Source organism: Aythya ferina (assembly GCF_964211825.1).
Source record: "Aythya ferina genome assembly, chromosome: 2".
Classification (NCBI taxonomy): Eukaryota; Metazoa; Chordata; class Aves; order Anseriformes; family Anatidae; genus Aythya; species Aythya ferina.
Genome location: NC_140297.1, coordinates 67,261,347 through 67,284,742, shown reverse-complemented (window position 1 = coordinate 67,284,742; position 23,396 = coordinate 67,261,347). Strand labels below are relative to the sequence as shown.

General features: G+C 36.3%; 1 protein-coding gene across 34 annotated transcripts in view; it reads left to right on the top strand.

Annotated features, from left to right (window-relative positions):
- CLASP2 (cytoplasmic linker associated protein 2) overlaps nt 1–23,396 on the top strand; it is a 139,232-nt gene that overhangs the window by 54,809 nt on the left and 61,027 nt on the right. For all 34 annotated transcript variants that reach the window (XM_084511530.1, XM_084511541.1, XM_084511552.1 and 31 more), the window contains 6 exons: nt 7,462–7,541; nt 13,442–13,534; nt 14,312–14,457; nt 16,349–16,484; nt 19,846–19,916; nt 21,911–21,970. In XM_084511530.1, the coding sequence (XP_084367656.1) occupies nt 7,462–7,541; nt 13,442–13,534; nt 14,312–14,457; nt 16,349–16,484; nt 19,846–19,916; nt 21,911–21,970 (586 nt within the window). The remainder of the gene's footprint in view (nt 1–7,461; nt 7,542–13,441; nt 13,535–14,311; nt 14,458–16,348; nt 16,485–19,845; nt 19,917–21,910; nt 21,971–23,396) is intronic.

Sequence of the window (23,396 nt, the reverse complement as noted above, 5' to 3'; positions counted from 1 at the left end):
CTGCATAGGAATTGAGGCCAGAGTTATTGAAACTGTGCATTTGGTATTGGGTAAAAGCTTCAAATATCGTTGATTAAGTCTGCCAGGAATACAATGTTTTGTAGCCCTTGCATTCTATACACAATTCCAAAGGACTCTTCACACTCAAGAACAGCTCCAAAATGAAGACTAAGCATGCTAGATCTTCACAGTTAGTTTGTGCTTCCTCCTAGCACACAAGTCCTGGGACAAGTTCTATATCTGTAGTTCACACTGTGATTGCTCCTGAACTGCTGTGGCACACCTTAAGGGTTGAAATGTGCTGTTTCAATAGTTATGTTCCATTTTCCTGCCACCTTCTTCCTTGTAAGCATAACTTGCTTCTCGTACCTTCTTATCCCACCTGCTCCTTTTCTTTCCTGAAGTGAGTAATTGCATGGAGAGTTCTACTTAGCATCTCAGTCCTGAGAGGCAGCATACTCAATTATTGTATAGAAAGTGGTGTTCATGCACAATGTCTTTGGCATGTGGGAGGAATGTTTTAATGAAGCAGGCACAGCACCACAGGTGGAATCTCCGGGGAATTTCTGTAGCCATGTCTGTCAACTTCCTAATTTAGGGAGAAAAAACAAGTAAGGAATAGGACTTACTTTGAAAGTATTTGAAGGTATTTTGCTCTTTTGTTTGTGCAGATATTTTGGCTTGAATGACTGTTTCTGGATGCCTTGGGGACAAAGACTTTTGGTATTGGAGGAGTTCAGGTGGACAACTTGGCATGAAGAATGTCAGTCACGGGGCTGAATTTAACAATTCATCTGGTAGTTTCCGTAAACTGGGCTTTCTAGTGAAGACTTCTTTACTCTGTAAAGTCACTGTGCTGTCTTCTAAGCTGGTTTCAAAAAGCACAAAGCCATATTAAGTAAAGTTTCTGGCAAAAATGGCTTATTTAACATTAGTGTTGTCTGATGATTAAAAAGTATATTCAATTTCTTAAATTTATCACCAAAAAATCTGGTTGTGTTGGGCCAGCCAAAGAGGTTTACTGATCCTAATTGTCTGCCCAGTGTCTTTGTCAAAGGCACTTCAGGCCATTACTGGTTTTAGTGTAAGTTCATAAATCACCAACTGCAATGGCTTGAGGGATTGGTACCTGGACTTTCTGCTGTTCCTCTCCTTCATTTCTGCAATCTGTGCAGGTGCCAACTGCCATCAGACAGATGTGAGCAACCCATTTGGGTAATCTCCTAATATTTTTCCAGCATAAATTGTCAGTCTGTCTACTGGAGGCCTATGTTCTATTCATGGGGTTTCTCAGGTAGGCAAGGCATGTTCTAAAAGCTGTGAAAGTATAGTGAAGTTTATATGAACCAGAGGGATTTTTGAGGATGGAAAGTTATTTAGTGTTCTACAAATGGAATTGTTCTTTATCTTGGAAAAAAGACAAAAGGCAACTGGATTTTTGCCAATAAAATTTTCATCCAGAGTATGGTCACTACAGCATTATTGTTTGGTCTTCCCCTAAGTTGTACTAGCAGAGCTGAAGCAGTTAGTAATGTAACCTGTTTGTTAATTTGTATAGCAAAGCCAGTAAGTGGTGCTAACTGTTATACTAGAATGATTATGCTTTGGCTAGTACAGTTTATGCTGTGAGTGAAACTTGGGACATGTTACTATACTAACATAATTATGTTATTATTATTTTAAATTAGTCTAATTGTATCCACCCTAAAGGATACTGTTGGTATTATTCTACCAGTGTAACTATATTCAAGTAAATCTGCTTTGTTTATAAAGTGCACCTTGTCTAACGTTGGCTAGGGTGGTTATTTTTATTAGAGCAAATGCTATTTGTTCCTCTCAGATATTTTCTTATGCTGGCAACCCAAAAGCATCTATGCTAAATGACTTCTAGGAACCCAGTGGAAAAATACTTTGTGCTTTATCCAGATGCTTGAGACAGAAGAATAGTTCTTTGCTTGTCTTTTGATTATTATTATTATTTTTTAATTAAAATCCAAAGGTCAGTCTTTCAAACATGGAAATAAGAACATTGGTGGTCTTACATCAGTTCTATCAATGTTTCCTATATTCTGTTAATATGTTAGGCTGTGCATATACAGCCTATCAAAATGCTTGAGATGACGTAGTGATTTAAAGCAGGAAGGGAATTTCCAGAGACTTTCAACTTCTAAACATTTGCTTCACGTTTTCCAGAAGCAGAGTTCTGACAAGTGCATAAGAAAATGTATTATTCAGGACTGTTGTATTAATCGTACCAGTAACCATATGGTGTCTGGAAAGACAGATTGCTTACTGAGCCACTGAAATTGTCTATCTGCAGGGCTTTATCAGAATCATTATCTTAAAAATCACTACTGCAATCTCAGAGGGGGTAATTCAGATCATGAAGCATTGTTAACTTCTCTCCACAACAAACACCATTTTAAAAGGGAGCTGTCGGTGTTGTCAAACAGTAATAAGGGCTGGCCCAAGGATAAACGAGTAGATTTCTGGAAGACTGGACTAGGATGTAGGTAGTTACAGAAGATTCAGGAAAACTCACTGTGTCAGAGACTAACAAACAGCAGAACATATATTCAGAGAGAGTTAAACATTGCCGTTACCTACCCACCCGCTAGGACTGGGAACGCAATTTGGTCAGTAACCAAATATTGGTCAAGCACTGTCTCTATTGCCAGTACTGTGCTAAAGAATTCATCTCACAGAATTAGGTTTTGTGTCATTGAAAGGGATTCCAAAAATCGGTGATAGCAAGAATCGGTTGCAGTAATCTATAGGAAGCATCTTCTAATTTCTGTAATTTATTTGTAGCTCATGTGGGTGTGTTTGCCTCCTGTATCAGTGTTTTCCATAAACTTTTTTCCCCTTCCTGTGTAGTGAGATAGGCTGTCCGTTTCACTGTGTTGCCTTTGCAATTGTCTTTGCTTGAATTTATTTTGAGTATGACTGTACTCTCTTCAGACTATAATTAGGTTTTCAGCAGCTGTGCTGTTTAAGCTGCCTGTAATCATTTCCTTCCCTGTCTCTACTCATTCATTTCTATCCCATGTTACCCATTGTATTGTGCTAGCACGGTGTTTATATGGCCCCACAGTGAAGCATAGGGCACTTGTCTCATTGAAGCCATTCTTCTTGTCCAGTGTATTTCATTCTCTGCTTAGTCTTTTGCTTTTGTGATTTATTTGAATGTACTAGTGATAGAATGAGGCAGCTCAGGAGGAAGAATGAGTGAGAGGTACCAGTTAACCTATTGTATAAGATAAGTATTTTTTATTTTTAGGCTAATGCTTGTATACTTTATTAAACATAAAGCGTAAGCACGCTTTGAATTTGCAGTTCTTTGTTTCAAAACAAAAATGTATTTCTTCTTATGTATTTCTTCCATATACTGTTGACCCCTTGTTTTGTCATCCCATCATGTATAGCTTTGTGGGTACTTGCGGAGAGATCATGAAGGTGGCAGAGCAAGTTAGTGGTCTCAAGTCATTTTGAAGCGATGGAAAGATTCCAACTGTCAGAAGAAGAAAATTATTATAGGAATTAATTCCTTAGTGAGAAAACTGTTTCTGGGGGGGGAAAAAAAAAAAAGAGTAATTTCTGCATTTGCATTCAGAACCCTTTCTGGTATTGAGCTTTTCAGAATGCTGAACTTGTGACTGGATAAAGATTATCTGGGGAAAGAGGAGGGGGAAAAAAATCTCCTGGAGCCTCACAAAGTGGTAGAAACCCTTTCATTTAACTTAAGAAGATGTCATCTCTCTTAGTGCTTTGCATGAAGGAAGACATTAATTTCCTTTGCTTCCATCTCCAGACATCAAACCTAATTCAAAAATAAACAATAAAAAACACCATAAAGCCTGGGGATGCTTAAGTTGCTGTAATCTACTTCCATATCAAGTGTATTTTCTGTGTTAGGTAGATTCTCACCAGCTTCTTGAAGAGGTCTCTGTGTGGGTTTGTCTAACCATGATGCTTGAAGGATAGGAGGAGGTAAAGGTTATGTATGAAAACAAGAGAGTAAAATTTCTGTATAAATGCTTGTATATGTATGAATGCTTGTTCTCCTTCTCCTTCAGGTGAATTTCTCTTCTGGGTTTCAGCTAAGTGAATCCAAAAGCAATGTAAATTGCTCTCATGTAAGAAAAAGCTGGTGGTTGAGGCTCTGGAATTTAATTGTCTGCTGGGCACTTACAGATATTAAATGTGGTGTGTTTGCAGACCCTTCAGACCCTTAAAATTGTTTCTAGTTTCCTTACCATCAAGAATGCAGTAGTTAACATGTCTGCACCTGGTCAAAGGAATATGCGTTCTGTGGCTAAAGTTAATAATATGCATTATTCAGTGGAATGCGTTAATGCTCAAGAGACATACGTCTAAGAATTTATAATCACAGCTTGGTCTGGGAAGGTAAGCACCAACAGTAACAAAACAGCTTATCAAAACATGTCTGTTCTGTCAGATCTGTCAGTTTTAAGTTTGAAGGCAGAACTGTCTGAAATTAGAATTTTGTAAAGCTCTGGTGTTGCTTTTGTGGAGGGAAGTCAAGCTTTACAACTGCATAAGAAGTTCTTTGAAGGCATCTTCACGTGCAGGACTATTAAATCTCATTAGCAGGGTAAAAGACCTCCTCAACTGGGAAACAGCAGGTTGATTTCTGTTGTGTTTTGTTAGTCTCCACAGAAACAGTGACTAAACGAATTGGTAAACATAACTACTAAGAGATTGGGGAGAGAGAGGATGGACAGTATTTTTCCTCATGTGTTACAGACTTCTGACTTCAATACAATATAAGCAGGGGCTGTTATTTGACACTTTATTTTGGTATGCATACGTGATCAGAGCAGAGGAGGAGAAAGTTTAGTGAAGTAGAAGCAAATGTGCTTATAAAAGGTGTGCTTTTTTTTTTTTTTAAAGTGTCACCTGCCTAAAAACACATAATCGTTTCTATTACCAGGCGAAGAGGCAGTAACACAATTTTCTGGGAGCAATAATTTAAAAGAATAGCGGTCTGTAGAAGTTAACTAGTTGAAGCCATGTCACCGGGCTATGTCAAATGTATTTTAAATAGAAGTCTGTTCTTCCTCTTTCTCTCTCCAAAGTCATGATTTGTTATCCATTAAGTAAAGGATATTTTCTCATTCAAAATGCATTATTGAATGAGGTTAAGGTGCTCGAAAACCCTATAGCTAATTTTTGTAATTTCCTGATCTTCGAATTGATATTTTCAGGCATGGCAAGGACTATAATACCTAATTATTTAGCAAAGGCAACTTCATCCTCTCTTGAGCTCTGTTTTATAGTGTATAGAAGTGTACTGTGGATATCTTAAGTACTTAAATCCAAAGATTTACCATGCTTTTGTGTTCATGACAATTTCCAATGTTTGGTTTCTGTAAGTCTGTTCTCTTGTCAGAAAATTGATAAGTAACGGATTTGTAAAAGTAACAGTAAACAGTAACAGTAAAGCTCTTTGTGCTTTAATAGTGGTGTTCAGGTATTTATATAATCAAGGAATTATACAGAACTCATGTAAACTGTTAAGTGCAGGTGTTTCTTGCGTCTAGAGTCACAGGATCACTGCAGTCTTCAGCAGTGTTTTATCAGGTTGCAAAGAATCATACAGTATGAGCTTTGTAGGTGTTCACTGTTTTGCAGCTGACACAGTTATCTGACTAAAACAATGTTGGTGATGAGAACAGAAACCTTGTATAAACTGTTGCGTATAACTTTAAACATTTTTAAAAAGGAACAAGTCCTTGGACCAGATGAAAACTATGTTTTAACCTTTAAAACTTAGGCAACCTTTTGGCTATTCAAACTATTTTTGCATTTACCTTTCCTGAGCACTGCGTTTTGGTTGTGACTGTGTTAGTACTATGACAATTCCTTAAATGTCAGCATATTTTGGTAGAGACAAATGGAGTTATGAATTGAACTTAAGATGGCTGTGTTGACCAGCTAGTTTAGCATGATGCTCCTGTACCAAATTCTTTCTTTCAAGGTTTCTTTCAACAAAATTTCTGCTCTTAGCAGGGCTCCCTCCCTCTTAGGAGCTGTACAGGTTCGTGTGGCAGAAAGGAAAAGGGGTTCTACAACTGTTTTTTAGTCGCATGAAAAAGCAGACTTGTATGTCTCATACTCAAAATATTCTTCTTATTTACAAGGTTAAGTACACATTAGTGGGTACAACCTCTTACCTCAAAGCACAGGAAATACTGTACTGGACTTACTACATCGATGCAGTAACTTGTCCTTCTCTATTGTATGCCTGTCTTAATTACTGAAGATGCATGAAGTTTCTGCCAAGCTCTACCTTTTAATTGGAGTTTTAGGTTTTTAGCACAGCCTGCATCTGATGAATTTGCTCTTTGATTCGGGGGAAATGTTAGTCCTTTACTTTAGACACCGTTTTTCTTGGCAACTGTAATTTTTGCAAGACATTGAAATCCAGGAACTCATTTTAAGTTATTTTCTGTTTTAGAATTTCCTTAGTTTCTATTCAAGATTGTTATGAAACTTAGCAGCTATATGCTGCTATGGGACCAATAAATTACATGTTAGTGTTCTTCCCTGATCTTTTTGCCATGGAATTTGGGTCATTACATGTGAACAGTTCCATTAGTAACCTTGCACAGATTCAGCTGTACTATATACTCATGTAGCCATCATGGAAGCTTTTGGAGAAGGAACATTTTTTGGTATGATACTTTTCCAGTAACATATCATGAAGGTTCTTGGAGACTTCCTCTATGTGACATGATCCTGGAGCTTCACAGAGGAACATGCATAGAGATGAGTGTACTGAGATTTTTGTCCCAACACTGCGTTCCATTTACCATGTCCTTGCTTTCTGTCTTGAAGCTCTTGGAGCTTTGAGATTGAGAAATGCACCTCACACTTCCTAGCTCAACAGGAGACTTATGGGAAATACAAGGTACTAAGACTCATGTAGGGTTGTATACAAGATTTTAAAAAATAAAGAAACAAATTAAAACACAAGCTAGGGCTGATTGCTCATAGAACGTGTGTTAATGTGAAAAACTGATCTTGAGGAACTTCCTTTAATGACAAGTAACTCCTGCTTTATTAAGTAATTTGAAATTCTGTGCTTCATTTAGGAGCATTTACATTAACAGGATGCAAGTCTCAAAATTCTGTACAAATGGTTAGTAGAGGGTTGTTGTGCTAAGTACATCTTCAACTAAACACAAATAAAAACAATAAAATGAAACCATTATCTTTGTCATTGGAAACAGCTCAAAATTTTTCATTTTTGGGGAAAAATGTTTTAATTATTTGAGGTGAAATCAATGCTCAGGGTCTTGCAATTTTAGACAGTTTTCAGGCTTTTTGTGAGTTTTATTAAATGTTTGAAAATAGGTATGGTGAAAGACAGTTATTTCATTTTGAAAACCTTGATATGCATTAGATATTGTTTAACAGTATTTTATGTTTATGTAGGTTCCTCTAAAGAAGGAGGAGCTGGAGCTGTTGATGAAGATGATTTTATTAAGGCATTTACAGATGTTCCTACTGTACAGGTAAGATGTTGCATATACTAGCTTTTGTTTCCAGGAATGTGCTATTTACATTGTCTTAGCTTACGCTTTTTTTTCTTTTATATATAATTTTGTAGTCTCTTAACTGAGTGTCATTACTTTTCCTTCTTTCTGAAAATGTAGTCTCCATGGAAAGCTTCATTTTTTTTCCAGTTGTTAGTTACAAAACTAACCTTTTAAAATTGTCCTACTAATTATAATTACTTTGTGTTTCAGGTAGAATCCGTTATTACTTTGTTTAATCTTTTCCAAGGAGCTACTGAAAATAATTGCATATTTCAGTTTTGATAAGGAAAAGATTTCCATAGGTGTTGGAAAACCTAGGACTGTAATTTCATGGGATAAGCAACTAACGATAATTCAGGCAAATAATTTAAAAACCAAGAATTATATTTTAAAAATCTGTCTGAATTGTAATGATGCATGTCTGGCATATATGCCCCCATCTGTAGCAGCACTTCAAAAAAACAAACAAACAAACAAAAAAACAAATCTAGTGACTTATTTGAAAGATAATGAACTTGTTGGATGCGGAGTTCTTAGTTGAAAGATAAGATTTTAATTTCTATTCCTTAAGTGTGGGAATTGCTTATACTTGGTACTTTCACACAAGGTTGGGTCACCTAACATGTTTGTATCTTCAATTTTGAATAAGTTTTCTTTGAGGGACTGAGGAGTGGAAGATGACCAAAAACTCAGGCACAGTTTCTGAACGCCAGAAGGATTTTGAATCTCTTGATAGGTACTTTAGTTCTATTTCTATTTCCGAAGACGATGGTATTCTATTGGTTCGATCTCCTTTTGTAGGCAGAATTACTCTGCTTTTATGAAGGAACACTTTATCTCCATGGTTCCTGTCATATCAAGCAAATCTTTGTCTTATACTGTAGGACTTTTGTATTTCTTCTTTGCTTCTCTGAACTGTTCAGAATTCTTTGGAGGGCAAAACCATGGAACTTCTGATACTGTTTATCTTCATTATGCTGAACAGAGTAATTTTCAACAGCACTGAAAACGTTCTGCCTCTAATTTGTTACTTTAATGTTTGAGGTCCCAAGCGGAGTTCTCTAATTACTTAAATTGGTTAATAACACTAGGTAATAAAAAGTGGTATGACTATATGTCATTGACCAGTAGGTGTGATTTTTCTGTCTGACTCTACTGGATGATTCACTTTTCCTTACTAATGTCACCTGAATTGAGGTGGGGAGTAACAGGAGATGTTTCTTTGACCCTAAAATAAATTATTGGGTTCACAAATGAGAATGTAAGGCCAGGCAAAAATAAATAAATAAATTGTATCCTTAAGAATAACAACTTCTTGCTGTCCCAACTTCAGGTTTCTGATTGTGGACAATCTCATGCTTCTTTTAAAAAAAATAAAAATCCCATATTCTGAGACTGTGTTGATTACTATGGAAGAGAGAATTTTCTGTACTAGAATGTATGGAGAATGTTCATGATCTGCAGTTTGCCACGTTAATCTAAAAGTGAAGGAAACTTGTCAGACAAAATGGGGAAAGGGAGTTAGTTGTTTGTTTGTTACTGTGTCTGCCTGTCTTTTCATTACGTTTGTGTGGGTTTTAGTAGTGGCTTCAGTGGTGGTAAGGGAGGGAACTACATTATGGAAATGGGTCTAATTTTGAATCAAGTTTGTGCTTCTGGACTAATCAAATAAATTCAGATTATTTACTGTATATGTTTGACGTGATCTTAAAAGCCTCCACTGGTGGATCTGCTTCAATAGTAACCTGTTTTAGTGACTGCTCATCATTAATCCTCTAGTAATGTCACATAATTTACTTCTATCTATGGGAATTTGTAATTCCCATATTGAAAATAGTTTCTGTTTATATAGTTACTGCTCTAATTTGTGTTTGAGCTTTTAAGTTTTCAGTCTTTGATGTTGCAGTTGCTGTTACTGATATATGTGCATGTTGCCCTCTGATGGATAACTGCAGTTTATGAAGATAGCTTATTTTGAGATATAGTATGATGGCTTTTTGCTAACAAGTGTCCTTTGCTCATTGTACTGTGATGACAGTATTGTACCTGCACATTTAGATTACAAACATAATAATTTTACACCTCTTTTTTCACTTGTGTTTAAATTGAAGAGGAAACTTCAGTAATCAGAATATTAGGAATAACTCCCATTATTAGCTAGATTTATTTTCAAAACAAATTTAATTGTTTGTATTTATGTCTGACTTAGAAACTTACAAACAAAAAATGTATTATCATTGCCTGAACACAAAACTGCATGTTGGCTTTCTAAAAGCATAATTAATCAAGGGCAGAGAAAAAAAAGAAATTATTAAAATATTACTTTTTACCTCTCTGAAACTGATGTAAGTATGGAGAAACTTAGTACTTTGAGATTTTTGGTGGAAAAGTTTTAATTTCATGTCAATCAAAATTATGCCACTTATTAAATTCCTCATTAAAATGTCAATTTGAATAGCAGAAATTGCATATATTTGTGCTGGGCAATTAAAGGAAAAAAAGTTCTTTGCCTAGGCATGCATGTGGCGCTAACTTAAAGCTATTGTGTATGTTGCTTCTGTGTTTGGCTATTGAATTGGGAAGAACAGGGCAAGGTGGATGATGGTAAAGGGGGAAACCTGAGAAGGTTGAATTATTGCAGGTTCTGATGACATTATGGTCACCAAAAATGTAAAATCGCATCTTTACTTGACCAGTGACCGCTTTTAGAAGTCATATAAGGATTTCCGTATGATGACATGCAATTTAATCAAATGAAATTTTCATTGAGACACATAGGGTATTTATTCCGAACAATATGGTTGGTACCTGTGCTACTAGTGTTACAGTGAATGTGTTTTCTAATAAGTATTACACACTACCAGTATACACAAGTTGTGTATTAAATGGTGATACAGAACTCAAGTTCAGTCTTTATGAGTAGTGGAATAGGAAGTCTGTTATGCTTGAATTGACTTTCTTCATTAAATTTTTCACCCTTTTAAAATAAGTTCTGCATCAGATTACTGTAGACTTCTAGGTGTGAAGAAAGATGTAATCATGAAGAATAGCATTTGTTTTTTATGGTTGCAGTCGTGTCTCCTGTGTAGATAGAATTGCTAATTTGTTTCCACACATGTACCTTGAAGAAAAAAATGCTTACGTAGCTGTGTGGTAATTGAAATGTTAATTCTGTTGTTAAAGCATATGCAGACAGTGTTTTCTGCATGAAGCTGGTGTAGGTGTGCTAACTCATTCATTTATGAAGTGATTCCTACCCTGTTTATCAGACAAACTAAATATGCAGATGGTCTAGAGCATAGATGTCTTCCATGAAATAGAGGCCTCCATAACTGTGTTCTGTTACTAAAGCATTAGATCAAAAATAGAAATCATTGGTGAGTCCAAGTCCTGTATCTACTGCAAGAATTTGTTCAGTATACTCAAGAACTTGGAAAGCTAGTCTTTATTTCAAACAACTCTTGTAGTAATTTCAATTTGCATAGGGAAATAAAATATTTTATGGAAAATATACCTGACGGAGAAGGACCTGGGAGTATTGGTTGACAGTCAGCTGAATATGAGCCAGCAGTGTGTTCAGGTGGCCAAGAAGGCCAACAGCATCCTGGCTTGTATAAGAAGTAGTGTGGCCAGCAGGGCTAGGGAAGTGATCATCCCCCTGTACTCAGCTCTGGTGAGGCCGTACCTTGAGTACTGTGTTCAGATTTGGGCCCGTCACTACAAGAAGGACATTGAGGTGCTCAAGTGAGTCCAGAGAAGGGCAGCGAAGCTGGTGAGTGGTCTAGAAAACAAGTCTTAGGGGGAGCGGCTGAGGGAGCTGGGTTTGTTCAGCCTGGAGAAGAGGAGGCTCAGGGGTGACCTTATTGCACTCTATGGATACCTTAAAGGAGGCTGTAGTGAGGTGGGGGTTGGTCTGTTCTCCCACATGCCTGATGACAGGACGAGGGGGAACAGGCTAAAGTTGTGCCAGGGGTGTTTTAGGTTGGATATTAGGAAGAACTTCTTTACCGAAAGGGTTGTTAGACATTGGAACGGGCTCCCCAGGGAAGTGGTGGAGTCACCATCCCTGGAGGTCTTTAAAAGACGTTTAGATGTTGAACTTAGGGATATGGTTTAGTGGAGGACTTGTTAAGTGTTAGGTCAGAGGTTGGACTTGATGATCTTGATGTCTCTTCCAACCTAGACAATTCTGTGGTTCTGTGATACGGTTTCAGCTCAACTGCAGAACAGGATAGAGACACATTCCTAAATCTTTCTCCAGTAAGATAAAAGGTGCGGGTATATGCACAGAACCGTGTGTTCAAGAGACCAGCATCAAGGCTCTTCAGCAAACCAAGGTCTTCATAACCATTGGTCCTTGCCTCCCCCAACATGCTCTGTGCTCTAGAACATAGAAAAACTACGTTTTGGACTTGAATAGATAGAGTGACTATCAGCTACTACTATTCAGGTGCTATGTAAGTTATTATGCTGGTTTCCAGCTTACACTTGGTAAGGGCATGGGTCTCCTTGAAGCCCTGTGTTACGTCTGCCAGCCCGGTCTGGATGCCTCAAATGGCACCAGCTGCCTGTGTGTGGGCAACTGAATGTAGCCCAATATGTGTTTGTAAAGAATCATAGAATTGTTTGGGTTGGAAAAGACCTCTAAGATCATCTAATCCATTTTTTAACCTAGTACTAAAGTCCTCCACTACACCATGCTAAGTTCTATATCTAAGTGTTTCTTGAAGGGCTTCAGGGGTGGTGACTCAACCACTTCACTGGGCAGCCTGTTCCAATGCTAAGCAACCCTTTCAGTAAAGAAATGTCTCCTAATATCCAACCTAAACCTCTGCTGGTACAACCTGAGAATTTAGGATCCCAGGGATTAGTAATCTCTAGTTGAAAATATGTTGCTGAAAAACAAATCAGTGTTCTGGTTAGTAATCTGTTTCATATCCTTTTCATATAATTTTTTCTCAAGCTGGGGGAAGAAGAAGAAAAAAATTACATTTTGCATGGACAGTGCAAAGCAAAGTGGAAAGTGGAAGCAGAATAGAATGTTCCGTGCCTTATGTCTATGAGAATCAAAGGGAAGTCAGTTTATTTCTGTGAAAATGTATTAACATTTTTTTCTTGTTTAGAAATTCACTGTTGCACTTGCAGTTATCAATAAATTAATTAATTAATGTATTGCCAAATAGTGACTGATGTATGATTAGGTTGTCAGGTTTCAATTTTGCTGGAATTAGTATGTAGAGAACAGAGGAGTCTGAAGGCTGCTCTTTATATTTACTTGCTGATTCTGTGAGTTAATAAGTGATAGGCGTGAAATAGTAATATATATAGAAGCTATGGAAGCTTTTATTTTTTCGGACACATTTTATTTTAGTGTTGACTAACAGCCCAGTTAGTTCCTTGTAGTATCACAACTTTTTAATGAGGAAGAAAGTCCCTTGCCCCAAGAGAGTTTCATTGGCTTTTAATAAGTTGGTTGAGTAATTAGTACCCATTATAATAGTGGGTATGAAAATGAAATTGTATTGCAATAACAGTGCAACAGAGTGTTTTTTAGATTACAATTCAATATGAGTGGAAATTTTAGACAAACGTGAACATAATGAAATTCTAGTTAGGTTGTCACAGAGATGGAAGGTGAAGTCTTGAGGAAGATGTTCATTCTTCAGTTTTTCTGTTAATGAATGAATATTCACTGCTGAGTGAATTTAGATTTGCCTTAAAACACTTTCTACCTTTTGCGTAGTTCTCTGGAACTAGATAAGAGGGGCAAGATTTTCACAATTATAATTGAATTTCTAGTCTTCTCAAGCTAGCTTCCTTCATCAGGTTAACCAAAATGCTAACAATACAAGTTTTCTGTGCTTTTAATGTTTCAGATCTATTCTAGTCGAGAACTTGAAGAAACGTTGAACAAAATCAGGGAAATCCTCTCAGATGACAAGCATGATTGGGATCAACGAACTAATGCGGTAAGCTTTTTATCTGATTTTAATTGTGGGGTGAATGTATTTCATATAACACAGATGACTGGATATTTAAAAAAAAATGTTCTTAATGATTACATTCCTGATAATCAAAGCCACTTTAATTTTAGATTCCAAAACCTTCAGTTTCCATGTATCAAATCATTTCAGAATAAGATTTTGCAAGGATTTTAAGAGGCTGAAATGCATTTTCTTGACTTTGAAGTGAAAGCTTTTCCAAAAGCTATCGTGTATGGTGTTTGTTGTTATTTTTTTTGCATATTCTGCACGTAAACTGCTAACATTTGTAATTCTTATGTATGGCTATAAGTTTGATTTAAGGATTTAAGAATTAAAATGTTTCCTTTTGTATGTGGCATATATGTATCTTTTGATCTAGTTTATGGTATCTTAGTAAGTGTTTAGAAAAGGGTACATGAACAGAATAGTGTTTGTATATTTGTGGACTGGGATCTGTGACTTCAGCTCTAGAATTTCAGTAGTAGTTTTTTCTTCTTAACAGTTTCAAATTATTACCTTATAGTTCAAAATGATTTGCTTGAAGTTCAGTATTGCTGATTGAAGTAATGTTCCTCTTCTATGGAATTACACTTTTATGGAAACAGTTGCACTCTTAATACATTTAGCATGATTGTCTCAAGACTTACCTTATGCATGTCTCTAGTTTCAAAATGTTTATGTACAGTTTTGCAGTAAATTAATACTTTATCTTTAGAAATACATATTAGTAGTGTGCAAAATGAAATGCTTTAAATTTTTTAGCTCAAGAAAGTTCGGTCATTGCTTGTTGCTGGAGCTGCACAGTATGATGGATTTTTCCAGCACTTACGGTTGTTGGATGGTGCGTTCAAGCTGTCAGCCAAGGATCTTAGATCCCAGGTGGTTAGAGAAGCATGCATTACTGTAGCGTAAGTATAGTTTACGTGTGTTTGTGTACATTGCTAGACTTCAGTGTGAAATCGACTGTTGTAAGGTGCTTTACCAGTGTTGCAGGAAAGATTGTATAGTAGTCCAACAAGACGCTATTACTGACAGAGTCAAGATCTGAAGCTGTAGAGAAAATATCAAAGAAACATTTCAAAGGAATTTGTTCTTTTAGTTGATAAATACAGTCGATAATCCTCTAAAAGATTCTATGTGAAGAACAAGTTAACATCACTAGACTAAGTACAAACAACTGTAAGTACTGCTGTAATATTGGGAACTAATATTAGAAGTACTTAAGTTTGGGTGATTGGCACAGGACTTCACTGTGACTATTTATAATAATAAAAAGAGCTCTCTGGTTTTTACAGCCCTTCAACTTGACTTTAATTGCTGGACATGCAATGTAAAAAGGAAAAAATCAAGTGAAAGTTTAAACAAAAATGCTATGGTCTGATGATCTGATATCTTTAATTTCCATGGCAATCTTAAAAGCATTGGCTAACAGAAATAAGACCTGCACCCTTGTTATCTTGCGGGGTAAATTCAAGGGGGTTGAAGGGGAAGCCTTTTTTCTTTTTTTCTTTTCTTTTTTTTTTTTTTTTTTTTTTCATCAGAGCATTTTTTCCCATTCCTATCTCCTCCCCCTTCTGTAAAGGCATTAACGTAGCCAGTAATATTTAGTGGCTGTGTGAGACAGGTATGGCCCAGAATTCACCCTTGCTCTTCTAGGTTTCAGCTGAATGGATCGTGGAGGCCTGTTGGAGCATAAAGCAATCCTTGACAGGGAAATTCAGGGTTTGAGAAAATAATCCAAAATCTTCCTAAGATGAAGTCAGTAGTAGCATAAGTATGTTGTGCAAACGTCCTCATCCTGGCCTAAAAATTTGGAATATTTCATGAGACCTAAAACATAGATGCATTTGATGTAATTTTCAGTAGGCTGTATTTTTTTAATACATGTATATGTAGTCTCTTTGCATGGCAGAAGTGTTTAATTGAAATCATAATTTGAATAAATGAGGGAGATGGTTTTTATGGATGGCTAATCACAATAAACTCAGTAGTTTTGCCAGCATTGTAATTGAGAATATTAGCTTTTCAAGTTGTAGTATTGATTTTTCATTATGAAATAAAGTTATATAGTTAAGCCTTCTAATATGTCTGCTAAGCAACGGAAATATTCTGCAAATCATAAAATCCTAGGATGGTTTGGGATGGAAGGGACCTTAAAGACCATGTAATTCCAAGCTCCTGCCTTGTGCAGGGACACCTCCCACGAGACCAGGTTGCCCAAAGCCCCATCCAGACTGGCCTTGAACACCTCCAGGGATGGGGCATCCATATCTTCTCCAGGGAACCTGTGCCAGTGCCTCACCACCCTCGCAGTGAGGAATTTCTTCCTTCTGTGTAATCTAAATCTACCCTCTTTTAGTTTAAAGCCATTGCTCCGTGCCCTATCACTACACTCCCTGGCAAATAGTCCCTCCCCTGCTGTCCTGTAGCCCCCTTTAGGTACTGGAAGGCTGTTATGAGGTCTCCCTGGAGCCTTCTCTTCTCCAGGCTGAATAATCCCAACTGCCTCAGCCTATACTCATAGGATAGGTGCTACAGCCCTTAATCAACTTCATGGCCCTCCTCTGGACTTGTTCTAATGCTTCCATGTCCTTCTGGTGCTGAAGGCCCCAGAACTGAACGTAGTGCTCCAAGGAACTATGAAATCCTGTTTTTCCAATAAGGCAAGGTTTTGGAAATAATGAAATTAAGAAATGCTGTTGTTTGTAGAGAGATGTTTAAAATAATAAAGTTTATTGTACATTAAAAAAATTAAAAGTAGTGATTTTTATTAACTGATTTTCTTTCTTTCCTACATAGCCATCTTTCAACTGTTTTGGGAAACAAGTTCGATCATGGCGCTGAAGCTATTGTGCCTACTCTTTTTAATCTGGTTCCCAACAGTGCCAAAGTGATGGCAACATCAGGGTGTGCAGCCATTAGGTTCATTATTCGGGTAAGTGTTACTGGGTCAATTTTTTTGCTAGAAATGTTGACGTACCTGCTCTTACCAGAGATATGACTAGTTTGGAAATATTAGGATTATATAAACATTATTTAAAAGTCTAAAATGTTTATTAAACAATGAAAAAATATTTTTATATGGTTGGACAATATTATTTATCACTAGCACAGCAATGTTACGGTAAAGGTAGTAGTAGTAGTATACGTTTTGAAAGCAAGTCTGTTTTCATGATTCTTATAGGATGTTAATTGAATATATTTTTAAAAAAAGGTTACTTTGAAAGTTAGCTGACTTTTTGCTAAAGACAAAGTATCAGTCAACAAGCTAGTAACAAATACATTAAAATACTTTCACCAAAAAGTATGAATTCAAAATAAATAAATAAATATGAAAACAATAAAAATAAACATCATATCAATAAAAATAATATATAGATAATATATACAAGACATATAATTCCAATTTAGAAGAAGAGGAAGGAAAAGTTCAAGAGTGAAGAGGAAGTCCAAACTTTGTGGAAGAAAAGCCCAACAGAGATTTTTAATCCTTTGGATTAAGAACTTTGTAAGCTACTGACTCCTTAAAATTATGGCATATGTAGAGTACTGTATGCTAGCTCTGTTTCTTATTGTCTATCCCTTAAGCACCTGCTACCAACCTGTGTCTGAACCAAGATAATTAACTAGACTTCTGGAACTTGTACTGCCTTACTTATATTTCACATAGGAGTGGGAGGTTGCATGTAGTTTCTACATTAAAAGCTAGATTGTTCTCTAGTTTCTTAATGTTTGACACTTAGTTGTGTTCACTAGGATTTCATCCATAGCCATAGTTTTCAAAATTGTTAAAAATAATTTCTCAATTTCTAATTGTTGAATCTAACTGTTTTAACCACTCACGCATTCTATTGCCATCCGTGTTGTGTTTTAGAATCTGTGTTTATCGTAAAGTCTAACCGTTCCTCTAAAAATGTGCTCTGAGACTTTCTGCATTACCTCTACATGAGGGCTTGGGCTAAGAAGCATTGGTATTCTTCCCTCCCACCCTAGCCAGTCTTTTAATGCACTGTGAGATGACTAATGGCACAGATTTTAGAGAGGAGGAAGGAATACACCCTTACATAGTATAATCAAAGTTATATTAGACACACACATATATATACATATATATGTATATATATATGTATACATATATATACATATATATACATATATATGTATATATGTATATATATGTGTGTGTGTGTCTAATATAACTTTAATTATATTAGACATATTAGACAAGCTCAGACATGTAGGAAAATAACCCTTTCTTGTTGCTTACAGAAGCAAAATCAAAGACTACTAGAAAGCAACATGAAATAAAAAAAAAAAAAATTACCAAACTATATTATCTATTTGTTCAGTTCAGGTGAAGATGAGTTTACACATCAGCTATAGCTGCTGTGATTTTGTTAAAACTTCTGTTATTTTTAGCTGTAATTTAACATAGTAGATAAGAGGCATGGAGTTCATGCAGTGCATTCAAATTCCCAACAAGTAAATGGTATATGCAATGTATTTTGACTGTCATTCGATTCAGGCTTTAGTGGAAGAAGGAAAATGAATCAGTCTGGCAGACACAGTCCCACTCTCCATGGATTTCTTTCCTTTAGATTAAATGAGAGTAGTTGAAGGAAAGTGTATTATCAGTTTCATATTTAGATCCCAAGCCATTACAGCTTTTGGAGCCTGAGCTGTGCCTAAAAACTCAAACCAGAAAAGACTTAGAGCCATTTCGTATATTGGTGCTTTAATATGGAGCTGCTGTGAGAGCAAGTCCACAATAAAAAGAGGGTGGTGTTACATTCGTGTATGTATATTCAGCATTTTCCCAGTTATTTTGAAGAGCTCTGTCTCATCTTTGCCCCTTTATTGGACTTCATGTTTCATCTCCAGATAGTTCTTATGGTGTGGTCTTATTTCTTTTTAGACTTTTTTTTTTTTTCAAATTACTGATTTACATTGTGTATATTAAGAAAAGAAAAGGAAAAAAAAAAGTTATGATGAGACTGCATGGTGTTGGAAAATGTTTTCCAGTGGGAGGTGAGATTTAGGTTGGGCAATTGACCTGCCAAGTGAGTTGGGAGGAAGGATATATCAGTGCAGCTTCAAAGGGGTGTTGTAGGAAATGTGCAGTCTTAAAAAAAAGCTTAAGCCCTTGAGTCCCTTGCCAAATATTTTCCAGAAAGTACACTGTTGATATGGATTCGGAACATACGAGTTTCTTCATACATTAAACTATTTTATTGTTTCCCTGCAACATTGCTTATTGTTCCCTGTCTAGCAGTGATATGACAGTTAAATTTGAAAGCTATGCAAAGAAAAAAAAACTGTTTACAAATATATCAGTAGGAACAAATGCAACTGCTAGGCTTTACTGGGTTTTTGGGCTCACTCCCTGCTAATTCTGAAGTTGGCAGTACTGGGAGAACTGCTAATTCTCTCTATCTACTTTCTTGGTTTGTGTGTTTATACTCTGTAACGAGGAGAAAGGCTGATATATGCAGTGCATGGAATTGTTCTGAACTATAGTTTTTAAGCCTTTTTTACAGCTACAATTTCACAATAATAATGGAGGCTGTACGGATGTGTTGAATTATGTTACTCTTACTTGGGTTTAAAAAGGTAATACTTTACATCTACAATTAATTAAGATTAGCTGAAGGAAGCCTGCTTTAATTCTGGATGGAAGTATTGAATCCAAGTTTAATGTAGTTTATTTTACCCACTTTAAGTGTTCAAGGGTTTTCCCTTGAGGATGGTAGGTGTTTCTGTATGGATTATATATGTAAATTTGCTTGGATTACATGATATATGTTATTTTATTGACATATTTTGCATTAAAAGGAATTCAGTGTTTTTAGCACTAACTATATTGATCCGTAAAAAGATGCCCATAGTTTCAGGTTGATAATTGTCTTTTTGCTCCACAACTCTGATTTTAAGACTATGTCTATGATTCATTTATTTGTTTTTCCCAAGGGAAAGCTAAAATAAGGACAGTTTAGAACTCCTCTGAGGAGATGGTTACATTTGAGCCTTCAGATATGACTTCTGACAGCTAAATATTGCATATTGTGATGTAGTTATTGATGGTATTGGAAGTGGTTTTTGCTTGATCTTGGGGGGAGGGGCGGTAGTTGACTCATACAGCAGCAACAGTCTCCCATTTAATAGTGTTCTACATGTAGTTTCAGTATTTTAAAGTGATCAGTTGCTATTTTTGTTACATTTCTAATTCTGTTCAATTACAACAACACAAATTTAGGAATGCCTTTGTCATTAACTGCTTTGTTACGCTTTTTTTTCAGCATACCCATGTGCCCCGACTCATACCTTTAATAACAAGCAACTGTACCTCAAAATCAGTTGCAGTTAGAAGGTCAGTATATTACAATATTCTCAAACAGCAAAATATTCAAGCTGTTGCTTTTTAAATACAATGATTGTATTTTGAAAATAAAAAGCTTTGAAGATGGATCGCTATCAGTCCTGAATACAAGAAACAATTATCTAATAAACAATAAAAATGAATTTCATCAAAGTCACTCAGGCATTGTGAAAGAAGGGTACTTTCTGACGAATTCAGGAACATACACAGTATCCTTCTGCAGAATTAATTCTAATTTAAAGTTTTCATAACACTTGTAAAAAGTACCTACTAATTTAAAACCATAAAGGTGGGAGGGGAAAGGTTGAATCTGTGGTGCTTAGGCTAGTAAGAAATCAAAACAGGTTTGAGAGGCATTGTGAGAGCATGAAACAGGTGTGCATGTCCTTGCAAAGAACGAGCCTGAGCCTGTTAACTGCAGTTTGAGGCACTAAGCCTGGCAGGCCTACGGTAGATGCACTCCTGCATATGGTGTTTGCCAGCACATTGCTCTCTTGTTTCCAGGAGGACCTGATAAATCTTGTGCAATGCGGTGTGAATCCTTGGAGCTAGGCTATGGCTGGCTCATATTGTGCCCAAATTAATAAGTCCACCATGCTGTGGGGTGAGGCTTGAGACACTGGCTCTTAGGTTAGATAGCACGTGATAGATCTATCTGGTAGCATATTTAACTGCTGAGGTGCATCTTTTTAGCATGTTGTTTTTCCAAGAAAATGGTACTTAAAGATTTTGACTGGATCTTGAGGAAATTAATTGGATTCTGATAAAGTGTCGCTTTCTGCACAGAATCTCACAAAAGCAGTTAATGCTGTTTCTGGACCCACATTAACCATGAAAGCTGTGTAGCTGTGTATGTGCCAGAAATTGCCTGAGCGTCTAAACTGTTTACTCTGTTTAACCTGCCTTTGCACACAAAGCAAGTGTTGTATCAGCCCAGATTATTGATGTGTTTTAACTTCAGGTTTGACTGCAAAATAATTCCCATTGCTTCCACTTAATGTAGTCTTCTGAGGAGCACTAGGTGGTTTTTGGTCCTGCAGTACATAATCTGGTGATGATCAACGAAAGGCCAAAATCGCATCATGTACCAACTTCGTTCCTTTATAAAGAAAAAGGAAATAAGTTACAGTAATGAGAAGACTTTATAAGCCTTTCAGGGCTTTTTGCCATGTCTTATAGGTGCCCAAAAGATTTGGACAGAACAAAAATGAAATCTTCTCCTTCAGAACAGGTTAAAGTTGCAACATAACCAGAGAAAAAAAGTTCCCAGCAATAGAGTGCACTACCTTTTGGAAGTCTCAGTTAACTGCACCTTCCTAATGTTTATCAGTTTGATTTATTCACCAGCATGTAGCTTCAAATGTATTTTAAAGTATGCCATTTGCTAATAGATATCTGCTAAGTTGTCAAAAATTCTAATTTAATAATAAATGCAGTTACATAACTTAGTGCGTACAGTGTCAGCAAACATTTAGGAGTGCTTTCTGTATGCATGTCCCTGTGTTAATGGTGTCATGTTTTCCTTCATGCTACACACTCAGTAATGATACGTGAAAGGGTGGGAGTGGTGTATGGGACAGAAGTACAATGCTGTATAAACATTAAGGTATAACTTAATAGCTGAATTCTTAGAGTACTCATTTTTATATTTAGATTTTATATTTTGAACAGTTTTTTAAGATTTATTTGCCTCTTACTATAGGGCTAATAAAACGAACAGCATATGTGTAATAGCATTACTTGAACAACAGATGGCTAATTGAACCACATATATTTTTGAAATTTAGGGTTAGTTAGCTTGCATGTTTTCTTTGTATACCAATTATTTTAACTTTCCAGTAAGCAGACCAATGTTGTGATATAACAGATCCACACATTTTTAGGTATTCCTTTCCCTCAGGGGGAAAGAATAAAGCTACTGGTTATTCTACAAGCAAATTGGAGGACAGGAGTCTTAATTACAACTTCTTATTCTGTCTTCTTAGGCGTTCCTTTGAATTCTTAGACCTGTTGTTACAAGAGTGGCAAACACATTCATTGGAAAGGTATGGGCTAATATTCTTTTTTTTTTTCCCCAATAATAAACTGCTAACAAATTTTAAAACGGGTCTTTTAATGGAATCCTTGAATTGGATTATGTTTTTTAATATTGGCCAGCTGTTGTAGCCTATACAGCCTTTCTAGGACAGGTGGTTACATGGCTTATTTAGGGATCAGGGATGAAAGGTCTATGTTCCAACTTGTCTTACTGCTGCCTTCCCTCCTTATCCTCCTTATCTCCCCTTTTCTCCTATATCCCTTGAGTAATGCATACAATGCTTTTCTAAGAGTCTCACTTCTTTAATGTATCCTAGGCAGTGATGTTGCTTGGGTAAGCGACTCTTTTCTCCTGGAAGGAGGGAATTTGTTTGTCTGCCATAAAAAGGGCAAGTGGGATTAGTCTGCAGGACTTTTTCCAGTAACAATGTTCAAGAGCATATTGTAGCTCCTCCAAATAGATAGGAGCAGCAGCAGTGCAGTGTATGTACTGTAAACATGGAGTAAGAACCAGAGGAGGCTCTGAAGAGCTCATCCAGTTCCAGGGTTACCTTTTGTTCTGGTGAGGTCACTTGATTTATTTCAGTGTGTGTCTGTGTACAGATTAAAATAAAATAAAATAAAAAGTTAAAATCTGTTCATCACTGCAATTTTTGTTTGCTCTGACTGGGGTGTTTTGGTGTTTGTAGAGCAAGTTCTGATGTTAGAAGTCCTATGCAAAAAGCTTTCAGAGATGGATTTCCAGGAAAGCAAACTTAGTAATCTCCCCCTGCCCCTTTCTCTTGCTATTGATGTATTAGGGAAAATATTTTTTCAATTTCAGTAAAGTTACTGTCTTTTAAAATAATATTTTTTGGGGAACTTTGAAATGCTATAAGTGCACGTGTCTGAAAAGTAGATTATAATTCTTTTCAGTGGAAGGTGGAAGTGATTTGGAAGTGATTAGTCTTGGTGTGTCCTCTTCTTCCCTGTTCCCATTAATTATTGTGGGTATCACCATCATTTTAATAAGATTTTTGATTAAAAACTTAAGATGGTTGTCATACTGATTTTTTTCCTTTTTCCTGATGACCAAAAAGTCAGATTCTTTACAACACCTGCAGCATAGTGTAGCAGTTTAACACCTTTAATTAAATAAAATAAAAAAGGTGATACCTTGGCATTACTGGTACTGCTTTAACAAGGTGATATTGTGATTGCTTAAAATAATTTAAGGGAAATAGGGAAACTATTGTTTAACAAAAAAATCATTGGGACTTTGTCCAAATGAGTCAGTCAGCTTTGAGACTTTATTATGACCGTATCTTCATTTCTGTAAACCTATGTGTAAGATAACTGAGTGACTTAAATTGATTTGCCACAAAGTCAAGTTCATGTTTCATATTGGTGCATGATTTCCAGTTAAACTCTGTGGTGTCTAACCCTGCACGCTTG